Source organism: Agrilus planipennis, unplaced genomic scaffold (assembly GCF_000699045.2).
Source record: "Agrilus planipennis isolate EAB-ADULT unplaced genomic scaffold, Apla_2.0 scaffold224, whole genome shotgun sequence".
NCBI classification, from domain to species: Eukaryota; Metazoa; Arthropoda; class Insecta; order Coleoptera; family Buprestidae; genus Agrilus; species Agrilus planipennis.
Window position 1 is genome coordinate 506,826 of NW_020439296.1, and position 19,999 is coordinate 526,824.

Here is a 19,999-nt window from a genome sequence, read left to right on the forward strand (position 1 = left end):
GAAGATCGGACAGATTTCGCCAAGGCAAGCTGGGCAGTCGCCTATTGCTCCTATTCCAGATAACCCACTGTACCCTGTCTGAAAGGAAGTAACGCTAGAGTAGACTCGCGAAAAGTGTATAAGACACTTTTAAGATCAACTAAATAGCTAAGCCCAAGGGAAGTCGTTCGGGGAGGCCCTCCCTAATTCCACAAGGGTGAGAAGAAACACACACGATAACGAAACGTTGAATCATGTAGAACTCGTAGGGTAAATGCAAAGCAATTTATAGTAAGAATATGCAGTAAGCTAAGCAAAGAGGTAAGCATATTAGATTATACTACAACTGCTAAACGTTTTAGTTTTATTGCTACTACACTACTACTACATACAAAAAAAAAACATCTACAATCAACAATTACTACAAATAAAATGAACAAAAATAAGCATGCAAAATAAAAATTAACTCAAAAAAACTACAAAAAAACATGCAAAATAAAAAATTAACTTGAATAAAATGAACTTAAGAAATTCTACTAGATAGAGCATGCAACATAAAGAACTATTTCAACTGCGGGGTCATCTTTGTCTTCTCCAATGTAGATCTGAAACAGATACGGTGGTAACAGATTAATAAAGAGAAATTAAAATTAAATATTATCAAGTTTCTCACCTTAATTAACTGTAGACTGCAACCTCTCAAAGTTTGTAGATGTAAAAAGTAAACCAAATCCTTAATACCATAGCAGAAAGTCTGTTGTTCAAATAAGTCTCCAGTTGCTCCCACTCATCGGTTGAAAATTAACTGCATAGGTTGCGAAGTGAAGACGAAAATAGCAAATCAAGACCAAGTCCAGAAAAGACAACACCCATGTAGACATTGGCCGTTTCAGTATAGCCAAACTGAACTCATTTGTTCGATGATCTGCAGACATGGACAAAAAATATATTAATTACACTATTAAGTAAGGAAAGAATTAAACACACCTAAAAATAAGCACCAAAAAGCAAGTAAAATTGTTAAATCATAATAAAATGGCGACAAACGTCATTTTACACCATGACCATAAATCATGACATAAATATGGATAATCATAGATGCACGATAATACGTCAATTTATACAATTCAAGATTCAGTAAGACATAGAGAGCAACTAATATGATTCTGCATTCTCACCTTAATTAACCGCAGGAAATAGTATTTTAAAGTCTCCATGTGTAATGGGCAAGCCAAATCCAAGAGAAAACCCACTGCTGTTTCAGTCATTTCCAAACTAATTTCCAGTTCTCCTCCTCGAAAGTTTAAAATTAACTCCATAATGTTGCAAAGTGAAGACATCCAAAGCAATATATGCTTCAGTAGCATCCAAATTAACTGCAATTCCTTCTCTTTTGTTGGATAATCTATAGAAAAGGGCAAGAAAAAGTAATTAATTACCACTTTCAAAGCAAGTAAATCTGTAACATTCGCACTGATGGAAATGTTAGTTTCACATTAATTCTGTTGTTCTGATTCTGCCATTTCTGAAATGTTGTCTAGTAGTCTAAAGAATGTAACAAATGTCTAAGAAATTAAACTCTCCGAGACCTCATTTACTGTTTTTTCAAAAATAATTTTTCAATTTCAAACCTAACAAAAAATAATGAGAAATAATATCAGGAAATGTTAGCACGCCTTGTAGTATTTATCACATGTAAAATCATGAAGTCCAACAAATTCTATGGTGTGTTATTAAAATTACGTCAATTGCGGGATAAAAGCATAGGCGTAGATCTAGCATCTCACATGGAAAACAAAATTAAATATTAAAAAACAGATTCAACATACCTGAAATTAGTTTATAAAATAAAAATAGACATTATACTATTGCTTAGGTATTCTTGCGTACGTAAAAGAATGTTATTGTCCGTTTAAGAGTTATATAATTGTTATGGTTCGCACAGAACAAACGCTTATGATACGTTCATGTCAATCTTTGACGTCAGATACGGTAAAATACAGAACAAATTTGGAGTTAATTATCCGATCAAAATCACATATTTAGGTAAAAATATAAGATTCAAATGAAGAAATGTAGATGGAGCTTCGGTTGCATTTTTAAATTTCATTAAATTAACACGTCATAGTTTCGGATATTTTTCTAAAAGCAAATAATCCCTATGTTATTAAAAAAACAAATTCACAAAAGTGAATACCGAATTAAATAATCGGCTACATCATGCAGGCCTTTTAAATGATTTTTAAGTTTATTAAACGTTCTCAAGATGGGATCTTCATTAATATTGAAAATAACATAATCCCCCTTTAAATTGAATCTGTTTTATACTCCACTTACTCTATATGCATATGAATTGTGAATGTGCATAGTTAAAGGTCAAATTGGAAGTAAAATGTACTTTACTGTAACTTTTATACTTTGTATTTTTAATTATGCTTATTATCATTATAGAAGTACGAGATTGCAATTTAATTCGGCAGTTTAGTAGAAGTAGTCTAAGATTTGTATTGAATTCTGTTTATTTCATGAATAACTTTTTTGAATTCTCTTTATCACAAGCGAAATAATGAAGTAAATATTTCGTTTGTTTAGTTACCAATATTACGTTAATTGAGGGAAAAAGCATAGACGTAGATCTAACATATCCCTTGGTAAACCTAATCGAATATTAAAAAATGTATTTGGCGTACGTAAAATTGGTTTATAAAATAAAAAAATAGACATTGTAATGTTGTTAAGTATTGTTGCGTATGTGAAGAAATTTCCTTATCACTTTGAAGATTGTATTATGGTAATAGGCGAGAAAAAACAAACTTGTATGATACGTTCATGTCAATTTCTGACGTCAGAAATGGTAAAAGAATGAAAATAAAATTTGGAGTCACTTATCTTGAGAAAATCATCTGTTTGGGTGCAAATTTGATGAATGATTCGAAAGATGAATTGTAGAAAAGTTAGGAAAAATGTAGATAGACTGTTGCTAATAAATTAGAATCTATAAAACTGTTTATTTGAAACATCTAATGATGCAAACGAAAAGAGCTTTCTATAATACTTCATTTAGTAAATGTTTAGTTAGATAAAAGATAAGAAATATTTAATACAGACAATTTTTAACTTCCTTAATATTACTAAATACAAAAGTACAAGATTACAATTTACTCGGGAGTATGTTAGGAGTAGTCTGAAATATGTATTGAGTTATGTTTATTTATTGTAAATAATTTCTTTCAATTTCAAACTGAACGAAAAAAAGCAATTAAAAGATAAGTAAAATATTGGCACGCCATGTGGTATTTTAAAACAAGCAAAATAGTGAAGTATAAAACTTCCTAAAGTATGTTACAATTATTACGTCAATTATGGGATAAAACCATAGGCGTACATCAAACATATCCCATGGAAAACAAAATTAAATATTAAAAAATACATTTGGCGTATGTAAAGTGAGTTTATAAAACACAAATAGTCCTTACAACGTTGCTTAGGTATTGTTGCTAGTGTGCAAAAATCTTATTGTCAGTTTAAGAGCTATATTATTGTCATGGTTCGCAAAGAACAGACCCTTATGATACGTTCATGTCTATATTTGACGTCAGTTACGGTAAAATACAGAACCAATTTGGAGTAATTTTTTATACGATCAAAATAACATGTTTAGGTAAAAATCTAACAGACTTAAAAGATGAATTATAGATGGTGTATTGGTTGTACATCTTTTTCATTAGATTAACATCTCATAATTTTGGATATATTTATTAAAGCAAGTATGCCCTATACTATAACAAATAATAAATTTTTGACAAATAAAATCCGAATTTAATAATCATCTATATCTTATATGCACTTTAAGGAATATAGAAAAATATCGGCACGTCATGTGCTTTGTATCATATGCAAAACAAAGAAGCATAAAACTTCGTAGAGAAGTTACAATCACACGTTAATTGAGGGAAAAAAGCATAGGCGTATCCATACCATATCACTTGGTAAACCAAATCAAATATTAAAAAACAGATTTAGCGTGCTCCAAATTGGTTCGTAAAGTAGAAACAGATATTGCAATATTGTTTAAGTATTGTTGCGTATGTGAAGAAATTGTATTGTCACTTACAACACTGCATTATCGCAATAGTTACGAAAAAACAAACCCCATTTGATACGTTCATGCCGATTTCTGACGTCAGATATAGTAATTAATAAAAACGCAGTTGGGGTCATCTCCCATCAAAATCACATGTAAAAACATAAAATATTTAGATTGATGAAGATTAGGTTGCATTTCATAAATTTTACTTAATTAATACCAAAAGCAAATATGCCCACATTCTATAAAAAATAATTAATTTTCGACAAATAAATGCCGAATTAAATAATCAGCTATATTATGTAAGCCTTACAATTAATCGGTAGGTTTATTAAATATTCTCGTCATTAGTAGTCAGAAATATTTATTGATTGCTATCTATTTCAAAAATATTTTTTCAATTTCAAACTCAACAAAAAATCAATGAGAACAACATGAGGAAATATTAGCACGCCGTATAGTATTTATCACATGTAAAATCATGAAGTCTAAAAATTCTATGGTGTGTTATTAAAATGACGTCAATTGCGGGATAAAAGCATTGGCGTATGTCTGGCATACCACATGGAAAACAAAATTAAATATTAAAAAACAGATTCAGCATACTTCAAATTAGTTTATAAAATAAAAATAGACATTGCAATGATGGTTATGTATTATTGCGTATGTGAAGAACTTTATATTGTTACTTTACGAGCATATTATTGTCATGGTTCGTAAAGAATAAACCCTGATGATACGTTCATGTTCACTTTTGACGTCACACAAGGTAAAGAAGAGAAACCAAGTTGGAATCATTTTTTAGGAGCAGTACATGTCACATCTGTCATTAATCGATCAAAATCAGCTGTTTGGATGACAATTATTTAAACTATACACTACACGTCAAAACTGGGGGTTATGTACTTCTTATAAATCATGATCGAGTACGATAAAGTATGTTATCTCATCAATTTCATTGTTCCTGGATTGAAAGGCTGCTATCAATGACTCCCGAAGAAGTTGAAATGGGAACGAAAGATTGGAGGAAAGCTTTAAAATCACAACCAACATATCGAATAGTAAATAGGACTTTACGTGGACAAACACATTTTGTCGGTTTTGTGGCTGTTACTGGTGTTCTTTTGTTGATAGTTTTATACAGCCTACCAAAACAACCTAATTCCGCCAATTGTGGGATAATGAGATATTTATACAACCACACTTACCCTCTAACACCTGTATTAAAATCTGGCAATATGTACATCTACAGAATAGGTATTTGTTTTTTTTTTTGTAATTTATCAATGTTATTTTTATGTGTTTTAATGTTTAAGGTATAATTGCTGACTTGGACACTAATTCAAGAAATAATCAGAAAAATATGTGGGTTTCATACTACAAGAAAGGATACCTAAGTTTTGACCATTTGACCAATAAAATTGTTGTTAGTTGGGATGCAGGAGATCCTATTAAATTAACAACAAGTTACGCATTAAAAGGCAGAGGTATGGAATTATCTGAACTTGCAGTTTTTGATGGTCGTTTACTTACATTTGACGATAGAACCGGAATGGTATTTGAAATTGTTGGAAATAATGCAATTCCATGGGTGATTTTGTTAGATGGAGATGGAAAGTAAGTGGCATTGAATATAACTAGGTAAATTGCAATTAGAACAAATTTGAATTTGATAACATTAATTGTATTTTAATATATTAAATGCCGCATTGTTTTTTTGATTTACAGAAAGTCAAAAGGTTTTAAGTCTGAGTGGGCAACTGTAAGGAATGAACTGCTTTATGTAGGATCAATGGGGAAAGAATGGACAACACCCAGTGGAGAATTTGAAAGTAATGATCCTCAATATGTCAAAGTTATTGCAGTTAATGGTCTGGTAAGTATAAAATCTATATTTGAAAAAAAAGGAACTACATTGCAATAACTGTTTTTACGTTCAATCATTAATTTTTATTATTTATGGAACAATGTCTTGTGATTTGTTTTAAGGTAAATGTTTACTAATCAGTATTTTGTATTATATAATTCGCTGTTTTTGTTTAAAAATAAATAACTTTACTTAATGACAAAACAGTAGAAGCTGATGGTGTGATTTGTTGAACGTTTTGTTTATGTTTTTTTACCGTTGTGGATTTATAAATAATTTCGTTAAATGAAAATGTTACCTAATCAGTAACAACTAAACATTATATAATGCAATAGCGGTGAAAAGTCTAGATCTGGAACGAATTATATTTGTAAAATATTGCAACTTGCGGAAGTTGTTAATGAGATTTCTAAATTAAAAGTATTTGAAATTATAAAAAGTTTGTGTGCGGAAAAATTAGTTAATAAGTAACCGAATACGAGGCAAATTTAAAATGTAATTAATACGACGTTACATATTTCGTTGCTGATTGCCTGTAGTTATTAGTTAATTTTTAATTATTAAAAAAACATTGACCTATTTAAACATTTTTTTAATTACTTTTAAAGATTTTGTATTTTTATGAAATATTCTTGTATTTTATTTTTAAAAAGATTTGTATTCATTTAAAAGTAGAAATGTATTTGAGTTACATTTTACTTAATTTATATTTAATGCTGTTGTTAGTGTTCTAAGTCAGTTTAAAATTTGGTACTTATTTCATTTACTTTTTAAGGTACAAAGTTTAAAATGGGTTGATAACTACGAACGACTGCGAGAAATTCTTGGCATCCACTGGCCGGGTTATATGATACACGAAAGCGGTGTTTGGTCTGAAATTCATGAAAAATGGTTCTTTTTGCCTCGAAGATGTAGTAAAGATCCCTATAACGAAACGTTGGATGAGTACAGGGGTTGCTCTTGGCTAATCTCTGCCGATTCGAATTTTTATCGTACTGAAGCTACACAGGTGCGTTTTGGGTTGCATATTTTACATTTTTAATTATATAAAAATGAAAACCTGTACAGAAATACACAAAACTGTTTTTTTTGGCAAAAAAATATTTCATTATTGCTTTATATTTGCATGTATGTTTATTTTGTTAATTATGGATGTTTATTACCTATTAATATAATATTCGTTAATGCGATCAAATGTTATATGTAAAAGCAATTATGAGTGCTGTGAGGGCAAAGTAGTATTACGTAGTTAATATTAGCAACTGCTTATGTTGTACGATGTGTTGCATACCTATTTACAAACAATTCCTTTAAATTTAATTTTTTAAAAACAATTTTTAACACAAAGAATGTGATTAAACAAAAATTTTTTACAAAAGTGAATTTCGATCACTCGAAGCAACGGTGTTAACAGTTTCGAGCTCACAGTGACTGATAGAGGGGAAGAACTTGTCTATGTAAAAAATTTTTGTTTTTTTTCTGTTCACACTATCGAGTGTGTACTGAATTAATTAAAATTAACATCTAAAATATGGTCCTCTCAAACTTTCTATTCATAAACTCTCTTTAACTTTTTAATGTTTCCATTGAACTTTAAACTACCAATAATATATGTGTATTTATTATTTTAGATACCTACTAAGAGTAAAACAAGAGGATTTTCGTCCTTCAAATTTATCCCTGACACCGATGACTCGGTCATAGTTGCTCTTCGAACAGAAGAGCTAAACGGGTCGACGTCAACGTATATTACAGTGTTTACCATTACTGGTACCGTTTATTTGGATGACACGTACATTTCGAACGTAAAATACGAAGGACTTGAATTCGTTTAATGTAATTTTATACATATAATAAAATTTGTACAGATCGGTATTACCATTAGGAATAAAATAAATTATTGTTAAATGTATGTATATTCGGTATTTTTTTTTTATATAAATGATCCCAACATTATTTAGACATTGTAAACGAAAATTATTTCTAAATGGTGTGCTCTTAAAAATTGCAGTGCTAAAAAGACCTCAAATTATTTTCAGGTAAGAGACGATATTTTATATATGATGGTAAGTAACAAAGATGAAATTTAATTGACTTTTACTTGGTGAAAAGATACACAGTTAAAATAAAGTAAGACATTATATTCACAATTTTTTTACACAATCACAGTTTCGCTAAAATTGTAGCTTCATGTGGCGAATATGGCACAGTATAGAAAAGGGTAAAGATTCTGCACTTTTTCCTCCCCTTCACTGTTAGAATAATATTTGTCTATAATAATCTATTAGTAGCTACTTACCATTATTCATTTCATGAAGAGACAGTGTTAATGAATTGTGTAATATTTTTTTGTTTTGTTTTATTTTTACTATGAGTATCGTCTACCTGATTCGTGTACCAAAAGTGTTATTAATTATAAGTAAAAAAAGACCAAGTGCCAGAGTGCTTAGAAAAAGACAGATCAAAATAAGCAAAATTTTAAGGACTACTGTACAGGTCAGGATTATCTTGAATTCAATGTATAAATTTACATTGCACATGTCTACCTTCCAAATGGCAGTTATTATCTGCAGTGGGAGGGTAGCTGATGCCATTGAGATTCATGGTAAGGGGTGGGGGTGGGAGAATTATGGCTATGACGAATGATTGATAAAAGTTGTATATAGTTCAGCACTTAAATTATTGTATAATTACATGCTTTTTTGTGTTAGTACTTATTACAAAAATTGAAGAGTAAATACTAAATATTGAAAGAAAAAGTCGAGGATTGGTCAACCGGGAATTCTGCGCACAATTATTCCTCGCTTTCCCTATCACTAACAAGTTAGTAAAAACGCGTAACTTTATTGCAGCAGAGGGTTAAAATCAATATTGACATTACCCTTGTTTCTTGACAGGTGGTGTCAAGTACAGTTTTCTCTGCTTTTCACTTTCAGTTGGACCATCGACAAATTGCTCAAAATTTTAAGTGATTCATCGTTTAATTATACATTATCACGTAAAGTAGCACTTATTTTTATTACCTAAAATCACTCAATGTTAGACAGTAATTTTGACCAAACTTTAAAAACTTGGACTCACGAATAAAAAAATAGCAAAAAATAGACAGACAATAATTAAATATGCGGCGTGATTTGGAAAAAGTGAAAGCGGCAACAAAATAGTGAAAATGTGTTTATAATATGGACAATTTTAATGATCCGTGCACTTCTAAAGCGCTTGTCCTTGATGGGAATAATTTAAATTCGAAGAATAGCCATGCACAATTATCGTCATCGATTGAAGGCTTGTCAGATTGGGAAGTTGTTAGAAAAGGGATGAATTTGCTTCTTAACAATAAAATCAACGAAGCGAGAAAAGTGTTTTTGAGCAATCCCACTAATAATCTCATTATATTTTCTGGACATGCTTTTATGACATTCTTGGTACGTTATTACGATACAACATTTTTATGGGGGTTTTCTGAGGAGAACGTCTAGATACTAGAAAATCCTATTTCGCGAAAAATTGACTCGTCCTTTTCCAAAATAGTAACAGTTAAGGGAAGTTTTTAATAAAAGCGGCAGAAAAAGTTTCAAACAATTTTCTGAAATTAGAATTTTTGAAAATAGGGAAATTGTAAGAACGCATTTTGCTACATTTTGATAGTTTTGAAATTTTCAGAAACAAATAAAAAAGGTACTTATACAAAAAAGTAAAATCTCTTTATTAATGCGGTAATTTTTTTTTACAAATATTTCCCTTTTATTTTAAATTTTAGTTAGGGTTAGTTATTGTTTCAGAAAATCCAAAAAGAACTGTAAAAATCGAAGAAATTTTTTCTTAATGTGATTACACAAAAATTAAAAAGTATGCGGTTATTGGTGATATGTATTTCGAATATAACTGAAAATGTGAAAAAGAAAACACTTGTTAGGTTTTACAAAATTGTCATTTATTCATTTAATGCTTAAATACTAAAATTACTTGCCTGTAGAGTGAATTTTAATTCAATTCTCATTTATCGCTCTTGATATTTCTAGGATTTCTAAGTTGTTCATCTTCTTACCTTATGTAACAATTTGAATTTCTTTAGATCTAAGTTATGGTTGATAGTGATGTATTTTAAAATCCACCCTATAAACAACTAAGTTTAGTATTTATACATCAATTGCAGACCGATGAATTTAGCATTAATTTATACTCCTTTCAAAATGGTGTGAAAACCAAAACGAATTAGTTAAAATAAATGTCAATTTTGTGAAACCTACCTACCAGTATTTCCTTTTCCACATTTTAAGTTATAATTAAAGGACAACATTTGTTCATGACCATGAAATTTTTGACATTTCCAGTAGTTGACTTAGATAGAGCTTTTAAGCTGAAGTTTGCATTGATTTCTAGGATGCAGTAACAACGTTTGAGGAACAAAAAGTCACTGTTGCGTTCGAAACATTGAGGGAGACAGAGCGTAGATGCAATGCTTTGAATACAAATGAAAATGCCAAGAAAACGACTACCGGGAGTCACCTGGGAGGCAGTGATTTTCCCACCTTTGCAAAAATACTCGAAAGTCAAATCATTCTCGCCGATTGTTTAGCGTGTGTGGCTTCGTTGATGTTCTTACAACAGGACTTTACAGGACTCTTTAAGGGAGGATGGCTGATGAGGAGATCTTGGAAAACCTATAGTAGCACTTATGAAAATATTGCGAAGCTTTATAAGAAGGCCGTTGCCGATTTACTGGGTATGTAATTAGTAATGTCACTATTTTCTGTTACAATAAAAAAATATAGGAAGACTATTGTGATAAATCAAACTTTAAATAAAGAGAAATTTATTTACGATAATTAATATACTACTACACACTTTCCTATCCTGACCTAATCTTCGCATTTCCCTAAAACTAGAACATCCCACATCCTTAACTATTTGTGAATAGTAATCTAATTTAGGTCTATCTCTACTCCTCTTAACTCCTGCTTCTTCTTCTAATATGACTCTACCTACCCTTCATGCCTGAGGAGTCCTATCAACCCATCTCGCCCATTTCTTATTTTTGGATAGTAATATAGATTAATATTTTTGATTATTACGCTACAATTTATATTTTAACTAAAAAAAATTTTCGAGGTAATTTTATAAATGTTCCCTTTTTCCCAAGATAGCACAGAACTCCTAGACTAGTACATGATCAAATATCATTGACGTTCCGTTCTAACAGCAACACTCAACGAATATGCTTTTAATTTTTAAATACTCCTACATTTATTGATTCATGTGATGTTGAAACGTTTAATTAATGGACGGAACTTCGCCTTAAGGTATTCAGGAAGTTGTTTAATGACCAGGTCTAAATTTATAATTAAAAATCATCAGCCTCTTTACTAAAAAAAAAAAAAAACATTTGGGTGTTTCATCCCCATCAGCAAGTAAAGTTGGTGGACAGTCAGTCCCTCCGGACTACTCCGGAAGGTAGGGCTGAAGACCTCCTTCAGCCTCCTTTCAGGAATCGTGGGAATGGGTGGGTGGTGGTTCGGGTGAGAAAGATGAGACGGACGAAATTAAGACAGAAGAGAATGAAATATTATGTGTGGAACATTGCTGTTAGGTGATTCAAAGAAACCACAGAAAAACTTGGACCAAGGCAGACGGACCCGGAATCGAACCGGCGTCCTCCTAAATGCGAAGCAATGGTCTAAACCTCTAAGCCATGCAGCTCGGTAGTCTCTTTACGTGTTTAAATATTAATATCCGGCAATAGGTACGATGTACCTGTAGTCCCTCCGACAGAATTATTAGGTTACGGTATGGAGGGGTGCCATGGTTAAAGTATAAGTGCTATGCACCATCGATTATAATCCAAATTTGGACGGGTCATACTAATCTTATATAAGTAGATACGTAAAACAATACCGTAGCTGATTGACTGACAATGCAGAGCCTAAACCACTGAAGATAAAAACTTGAAATTTGGAAAAAAGTGTTCCGGGGAGGGGGGTGTATAGGGGCACTAAAAGAAATTATTTTTGGAAACTCGTATACATACATAACGTATAAGTACACACACAATTTTATTTGTTGATTCTAGGATCTCAAGCGGACGTTAAAAAGGACATCAAAATATCATCAGTGGAGTCGATAAGAAGGACGCTGTCTTCAATAATATGCACTAGAGATGAAGTGACATTGCCTTCCCAACTGCCCCCTTTTCCATCCGGGTACTGTCCAACCCCTCCTCCTTTAATACCCTTAATAAATGAAAAAATGTCGCATTCCTTATCAGACACTTTCGCTTCTCGAAATTATAACGTCCCGAATGTGACAAACAATAAGTGTCCTTACACCGAAAATACCGATATAGATAACGTTTGTAGTAGTATTGAAAGCGTTAGTTTTGATAGTAATTCTAGTGATAAAAATTTAGATGGCGATACCCTAGACGAAACTGAAAAATCTAATGATAAAAAGCGATCGTTTTTAAAAAGTAAAATTAACGGCTTGAAAAAATCAAAATCGCATAAAAAGTTCATGAAACGATCGGTTACAATTAACGGAAATATATCGCAATCGCAATCGGGATTCTTTTCTAGTAAACTGTTTTCACCCTTGTCTATATTTGCATCCAATTTGTCCTACATTACTTCTGCATTTGGAATGGAATCTTCCAGTGATAAGTAAGTGAAAAATATTCCATTTTTTCCTATTTTCTTTTTAAGACAGATCACACACGATACTAGACTAGATTTAAAAAATACAACGTGTAATTATACAACACGCTACTGAAGTGAAACTTCTTCAAACACACAAACATACCGGGATAGGGGTTAAGGAATTGGTTTAATGGTATTATTTGTACACTATGCTTCGCACGGGTGCAATGCTGATAGTAAATATACTATAAAATGTCTTTATGTACAACAATCACAGCTTTTTTGTCATAAGACAGTACAAACCGGCCGGTACCGCCGCAACCGCTATGTCCCTGCATTTTAAATCTGTAATATCTTCGAAAATATTCATTCAAATTACATGCTGTAAAGGGCCATATTGATCTATATTAAATGCACAATGTATTTAAAAGTACTTAATTGGATAAGGATTAATGCTGTATTGCTTAAAATCGCTTCGTAAATAAGCCATTATTTCTCGTAAAAAGTAAAGGATAAAAAATGGTTATTGTGGGTTATCCCTAAGAGATAGACATATACCATCCCGGACTTTTTTGTAGACCTTTTTAAGGTGTACAATACTGTAGTATATTATTTTGATCTATCTCGTAGGGTTCAGCCAGCGTTTGCAATGTAAGCGCAAAAAAATGTGTTTATTTACGACATCACATTACAAACCTCTAAAATTATCAGTGTTTCTCTACTATATTATGCATGTATTATACATATAAACCTTCCTCTTGAATTACTCTATCTATTAAAAAAAACCGCATTAAAATCCGTTGCGTAGTTTTAAAGATCTAAGCATACATAGGGACAGACAGCGGGGGAAATGCGTTGCATGATTTCGTTACATAGCGACTCGCATGAAACGAACTTACCCTACCGTGCGTAAAGAAGTTTCACTTCAAAAATTAATTCCAGTATGAGTTGAAAAGTTAGTGTTGTTTGAAGTCAACAGATTTCATTTTTACTTTGAAATTGCTCAGTAGACAACTAGTCTATGAACCCTGCAAAATACATAACAATTGTTTCGCCAATTTGTGACTTCATCAAATGCTGATTCTTGAGTTATTAGGTAGAAATTGGTAAAAAGCTACTTTTTAACTATAATTTTATATAAGTATTCGGACTAGAATTATTGGTACTCTATTTTTTTCCAATAGTCATAACGAAGTGGTCGAACTTAAAACGATATATCGTTTATTGTGTGCGGTGTCTTTTGGATATGGTTTTTTTCATTTGGCCACATCATTGTTACCACCCTCAGTTCAGAGAGTTACTAGTATTTTTGGAATTACCGGCGACAGGAAAAAGGGTTTGGAAATCCTTATGTTTTCGCGTTTGGGTGAGGACATGAGGTCGCCGTTGGCTACGTAAGTACGTTACCCTTTTCACAGTGTTTACCTTTTTTGAATTGCACTGCCCTACCATATATTACAGGATGTCTAAAAAATTAAAGTCGACCACCACGTTGCAGAAGGAGTTGGTCCATTACCAACCAGAATATTTTTTATTTTGACGTATAAGTAAAAATGATGTCTGGCAAATCATTACCTATGGTCACTGTTTTCCACGGCACGGCTATAAATAAATGATAAAAAATCATTTCTAAAACTGGGTCGTACTCTTTTGGCAATAGACACCCTTGTCAAACATATGAAATACCTATTATAGTAAACATGAATTATCAGTAGATGGCGATACACTGTTAGTAACTTGAAAATCATAAATATTCTGGTAGGTGATAAGCCCATCAACGGAATCAGATTTGACATTGGTTTTAGGCACTTACACACTGTATGAAACTCCCATTTAATTATTATCATCATCATCAGAAGGTCGTCAGTCTTAAGACTGTGGTTGGACACGCACCTCCACTCCTTCCTATCCTGAGTTAATCTTCGTATTTCCCCACTAGAACAACCCTTACTATTTGCGAACAGTAATCTAATTAAGGTCAACCTCTACTTCCTCTTAACCCCTACTTCTGCCTCTAATATGTCTCTGACAAGACCTTTTGTATCTTTAGGTTTTTTGGTGGAATTAAACACACTTTGCAAAAGTAAAATTACTGAATAAAACACAATTAAAACTTAACAAATTTAATTAACGATCGCTGAAGGATGAAGTAGAACAGTTGAATAATAGATCGGAAGTGTTAGTAGTCTTGAAAATAAATTTTAACGAAGATTAAAAGGGTGGAGCTAGAAGTATTTTAACTAAAGTAGGGATCGAATCAGAAGAGAANGTAACTTGAAAATCATAAATATTCTGGTAGGTGATAAGCCCATCAACGGAATCAGATTTGACATTGGTTTTAGGCACTTACACCCTGTATGAAACTCCCATTTAATTATTATCATCATCATCAGAAGGTCGTCAGTCTTAAGACTGTGGTTGGACAAGCACCTCCACTCCTTCCTATCCTGAGTTAATCTTCGTATTACCCCACTAGAACAACCCTTACTATTTGCGAACAGTATTCTAATTAAGGTCAACCTCTACTCCCTCTTAACTCCTACTTCTGCCTCTAATATGTCTCTGACAAGACCTTTTGTATCTATACGTTCCAAATTTCGAATATTACAATTTATGTTTTAATGTGAATTAGTTTTCCAGATAATAATATAAAAGTTTCCTTTTTTCCTAAGAAGACACAAAACCCCAACACTAGTAAATGATCAAATACCATTGACGTTCAGTCCTAACAGCAACACTCAACGAATATGTTTCTAATTTTTAAATGCTCCTACGTTTATTGACTTATGTGATGTTAAATCCTTTAATTAAAGAATAGAATAGCGCCTTATTCCCATCTCCTTTAGTAATTAAATTACTATGAAAAAGTACAGCTGTAATACGAGTGAATCAATAAAATCACTTACATGGTATTTGTGACGATTCGTTTTGATTTTGGTTGCTCCTTGTAGTTTTTCTAATTGTCCGATGATGATGGTTTGTATTTTCACAATTTGAACCTGTAAAATAATAGGAAAATGATAATTACTCTACCGGAAGGGATGCAATAGTGTCTGTAGTTTCATTAACCTTTCTCTAATTTAGTTGGATTCTTAAAAAGTTATCCCTTTTGCATCCAATTTATATTACAGAAAAAACTCAATAGGTACTTTTCAAAAATAAGGACATGCAAATGTATTGCTCAAATTTATAGACTTGTGGGGTTTCAGTTATGCGATGTTTACACTATCAAAGTGTCTACTGTATGTGACAATAATTGATACTGTATTGGTCAATATTATCATAACTCATTAGGATGACTTATTTTTCCAGAATATTTTTTCCAATTCGTTTTTTCTTGATGTATTACTAAGCTTCTTCAATAATAATATGAACTACTCGAGTTGTTTTGAAGAGCGCTCAAGAATTTTGAAAATACAAAATGTGTATATATAAAAAAATATTTCTACCTTTTAAATTTCAGTTTTGACTACATCATTCTTATAAAAAGTTTGGGTACTATCCAATTTACAGCTTACAATATTCATATTCGGAAATTTTTCAATGTGTATCTAAAAAATTATATATTTTATGGTTTTGAGAGATATTTAAATATTAATAGGCATTTTAATACTCTTAGTTCTTATAAGATAATAAACAGAAATATTTTGAACAGAAAAAAGACAAATAATTTTTTGATCTGATTACAAGCTGGTCGACTATAGTAGGAAAATAATGACTTTGAGGACAGGCGTATATACGAGGTCTGTTCAAAAAATATCGAGAATTTTGAATTTCCGTGGGTGACGCATATTTTTGTGGCTTTATGTTGGTTTGGCTCTTTTTCGATTTTTGCCTATTCCAAAAAATGGATCAAAGAATCTGTAAAAAACTTTGTGTAAAAAAAACAAAATTAAGTGCGCACTATGGCAGCAACCGAAGCAACGTTTATCGATGGTACAGAGGGTCGAGAAGATGTGAACGACGAAAAGAGTGCTGGACGCCCGATCACGTCAACAACAGACGAAAATATTGATGAAGTAAAGAAAATAGTGTTGGCCAATCGTCGAATTAGAGAAGTTGTTGAGGATCTAAACATATCGATTGATTCCTGCCATTGATTTGGGCATCAGACGGGTCGCCGCGAAATTCGTACCAAAATTGCTCAATTTCGACCAAAAATAGCATCGCATTAACATTGCTAAGGAGCTGTTGGACTCCGCGACGTCCCAAATTTGTTTCAAAGGGTCGTAACTGGTGACTAATCGTGGGTTTATGGTAATGACGTGGAAATCAAAGCTCAATTATTTCAATATTCCAATACAAACTGCCGCACGAGCCAAGACCGGAAAAAGCGCGCCAAGTTAGCTCGAATGTGAAGGTTTTGCTTACAGTTTTCTTCAATTGCAGGGGCGTGGTGCACCATGAGTTCTTGTCACAGGGTAAAACGGTCAATAAGGAATATTACCTGCAAGTTATGCACAATTTGGGTGAAGCAATCCGCCAGAAACGCCCGGATTTGTGGATGAACAAAGTTGGCTTTTGCACCATGATAACGCCCTTGCTCACACATTGTTGCTTGAGCACGAAGTTTTGGCTAAAAACAACACACTAGTAATGCCGCAGCCACCGTATTCCCCAGATCTGCCTCCCTGTAACTTTGTCTTGTTCCCGAAACGATTTTTTGAAGTGCTTCAGGATTGGATGAAACGTTGGCACAAGTGTATAATATCTGGTGGGGATTACCTTGAAGCGGACAAAGCGACACTTTTTGAACAGGCTTCGTATTCTTTCATTAAATAATATTTAAAAATTGTAATATATATTGGGTCATTACATTTAAACAGACTTCGTATTTTTTCTTTAAAGAATGTTTTAACGCTTGTCATTACATATATATAATGATTAAAAAAGTGCCTAACTGACAAGATGGTGGCTGTCGTAACCATGATCCATGATTCATGATCCCTAATATTTTTCAAATAATCCTATTTAAATCGTCAATTACCTAATTCCAATTTTTTTTTTAAGGTTGGCCCTATTGTGGTATTTTACAATTGTTAAGCCTTATTTTGCTCTGAACGTGGACGATTCGAAAACTGGTACACAAACCGCATCACAGCTAATAGCAGAATCGGAGAACGAATTTGGAGAGTCTGCAGTTTTTCTTTATTACAAAGGGAAAATTCAGATATTAAAGGTACTGTCAGAATATTTAGAATAACAGCTTTTAAATTAAGTCATTTTTTAATAATTAGAACCGAATCAATTATTAAAAAAAATAAAAAACATGACTCATAAAGGTACATTCCAAAGTGAAAAAAAAAATTATATTTCCAAGGGAATCATGTTTATTTTAAAGTGGAAGGCTATTTTCTCAAAGAGCATTCTGTCTTTCAAAAGTTTTTAATTTCTTTCTGCTTATTAATTTGTTTTTAAAATGTTTTAGTCTATATTAGGGTGCATTTAATCCTATTCTTTTATTTACACAGTCAGAAACGCAGGCGGCTGTACAAACGTTTTGTCGTTGCACTCAAAACGCTGCCCAAGAAGAGATTCGTATGTTGGCGTTTCACGAACTAGCATGGACTCACATGACTGGTCTGGAATTTGCCGAGGCCCAGAGCATTTTTCATTTTTTACACTTAAAAAGTCGTTGGGCGATGTTATTTTACCTTTATCTCGAAACAATCAATAATGGAGCAAGCGGAACCACTATTACAGAATCGGATCTGTTACATTTCCGTTCAATTTTTGAAAATCCACCCAGCGAAAACCAGATGGAAACGCTACTAATTCGTAGGTTCAAGAAAATGCCCAAGAGGCTAACTGACATTGGTTACAAAACCTCTGTATATTGGAAGTCCTTGGTTTACGAACTTTTGTATTTATGGAATAGTTTACCTAATTGTACTGCCGAAGTTTTGGAACAAATTATTAAGGGTAGGTTATAAATGTTAACCCTGAACAAGGATTATTTTCTATCATGACTTAATGTTCACACTCTTCGTAACGGTGCACGAATGCTCTATTTACTATTAATTTTTTAGTATTTGTTGACCCAAACAATTCTAAAAATTATCCAGTTCCATTGGAAATAGCAAAAACAATTTTGCAAATTACAACAAAAAAAAGCGGCTAGAGCTTCCGTACACTACTCATAATTTATAATATGTACTGACACAAACAATTTCTCTTCGTCGCCACACAAATAGGCTTTTATAGAAATTAAGTTCCTTGATTTCCATTTGGAGTCTTTTCGATCGATTTCATGGGTTTCAAATTTCTTCTCCTGTTAATTCATAATTTGGATAGGTACAAGAAAATGCATCATTTGTATATAAATCGCGTCAAAAAAAATCCAGAATTGTTATTTACAATTATATAAGAAAAAGAATACATCATATTTCGTGTGATGAATAAAAATAGAATTATTCATTATCCAGTACAGTAACCAAATTCAGAATTGAAGATGTCATGGTGAACGTAATAAATTTAAAAAGATCGGAATTAGGTTTGACATTGGTTTTAGGTACTTACACCCTGTATAATAAAGGCTATGTAACTCCCATTTAATCATCATCATCATAAGACTGGTTGAACACGTACCTCCACTCTTTCCTATCCTGAGCTAAGCTTCGCATTTCCCTAAAACTCGAACAACCGACATCCTTAACTATTTGCGAACAGTAATCTAACCTAGGTCTACCTCTACCCATCCTAACTTCTGTTTCTGCCTTTAATATGTCTCTGACTAGACCTTCATGCCTGAGAAGCTGCCCACTAACCTATCTCGCCTATTTCTTTTCGACTTCCTCTGTTCTCCTATTCATTCCAATACCTCTTCATTTCTAACTTTCTCTATCCACGGTATCCTCATCATTCGCCTATAACACCACATTTCGAACGCTTCTAACCTTTTCTTTTTCTTCATTTACTTACATCACTAGTGAAGTAAGAAAAAAATTATTTTCCTTTATTTATTTAGATTGTGAGCTGCTTGACGATGATCCAGTTAATAAGTCCATGGTTGGTCTTGATAAACTTGTGTCTGGATTTTGCTACACAATTAAATGTAATGAGGAAGAAGCAGTAGGAAAATTTCGAGAAGGACTGAATGAAAGAAAGGATTTTCCTAACACTGCGGATGACGCGCATATTTCAGCTTTCTTGAATTACGAACTTGGTATTCTATTAGTAAAAAAAACAGAGGTAATCAACCTACATTCTCTATCATAAAAATGAATTACTAATTGTTATGTCTGAAAAACTAAATCGAATATTTTAAATGGTTGAGTCATCTTATTTGTACTCTCTTTCTATATAAATCTTAATACAGTGTAAACTCTTTATAACGTCACTCGATTTAACGACAAATTCCTTAAAACGTCGAAATTGCTTGACTTTGGTTGGTTTACATTATTTTCTATACAATATTACATGTTTTAACGCTTG

The 19,999-nt window shown here is 32.3% G+C and overlaps 2 protein-coding genes and 1 long non-coding RNA gene across 5 annotated transcripts in view; 2 read left to right on the top strand and 1 right to left on the bottom strand.

Annotated features, from left to right (window-relative positions):
- Positions 1 to 544: 544 nt before the first annotated feature.
- The window catches only part of LOC108739563, a 22,480-nt gene continuing 3,025 nt past the window's right edge, over positions 545 to 19,999 (bottom strand). Inside the window, exons 2-5 of one of the 2 annotated variants that reach the window (XR_003231902.1) lie at positions 15,472 to 15,564; positions 1,158 to 1,384; positions 653 to 904; positions 545 to 584 (exon numbers count right to left, since the gene is read on the bottom strand). This is a non-coding gene — a long non-coding RNA (uncharacterized LOC108739563). Of the gene's footprint in view, positions 585 to 652; positions 905 to 1,157; positions 1,385 to 15,471; positions 15,592 to 19,999 lie in introns of those variants that run through there. The other variant, XR_001938186.2, reaches the window with a different exon arrangement.
- On the top strand, positions 4,860 to 7,831 carry LOC108739562 (soluble calcium-activated nucleotidase 1). Its single transcript, XM_018473528.2, has 5 exons — positions 4,860 to 5,323; positions 5,383 to 5,683; positions 5,795 to 5,942; positions 6,709 to 6,942; positions 7,565 to 7,831. The coding sequence occupies exons 1-5, from the start codon at positions 5,005 to 5,007 to the stop codon at positions 7,766 to 7,768; spliced, it is 1,206 nt and encodes a 401-aa protein (XP_018329030.1). The 5' UTR covers positions 4,860 to 5,004; the 3' UTR covers positions 7,769 to 7,831.
- Positions 7,898 to 19,786, top strand: LOC108739537 (tetratricopeptide repeat protein 39C). 2 transcript variants are annotated; one of them, XM_025978308.1, is made up of 7 exons: positions 7,898 to 9,358; positions 10,317 to 10,659; positions 12,004 to 12,589; positions 13,750 to 13,959; positions 17,576 to 17,744; positions 18,037 to 18,487; positions 19,533 to 19,786. In XM_025978308.1, the coding sequence occupies exons 1-7, from the start codon at positions 9,116 to 9,118 to the stop codon at positions 19,781 to 19,783; spliced, it is 2,253 nt and encodes a 750-aa protein (XP_025834093.1). In that variant the 5' UTR covers positions 7,898 to 9,115; the 3' UTR covers positions 19,784 to 19,786. The 2 variants fall into 2 exon arrangements, with proteins under 2 accessions (XP_025834093.1, XP_025834094.1); XM_025978309.1 differs by having other exon boundaries at positions 7,905 to 9,358; positions 12,004 to 12,133.

Bases quoted from the DNA above. Each gene is read 5' to 3' on its own strand.
- LOC108739562 (XM_018473528.2), top strand. From the start codon at position 5,005: ATGTTATCTCATCAATTTCATTGTTCCTGGATTGAAAGGCTGCTATCA. The intron at 5,684-5,794 runs GTAAGTGGCATT...TTTGATTTACAG, and splicing joins TTGTTAGATGGAGATGGAAA to AAAGTCAAAAGGTTTTAAGT. The intron at 6,943-7,564 runs GTGCGTTTTGGG...TTATTATTTTAG, and splicing joins ATCGTACTGAAGCTACACAG to ATACCTACTAAGAGTAAAAC.
- LOC108739537 (XM_025978308.1), top strand. From the start codon at position 9,116: ATGGACAATTTTAATGATCCGTGCACTTCTAAAGCGCTTGTCCTTGAT. The intron at 10,660-12,003 runs GTATGTAATTAG...TGTTGATTCTAG, and splicing joins GGCCGTTGCCGATTTACTGG to GATCTCAAGCGGACGTTAAA. The intron at 12,590-13,749 runs GTAAGTGAAAAA...TTTTTCCAATAG, and splicing joins ATGGAATCTTCCAGTGATAA to TCATAACGAAGTGGTCGAAC.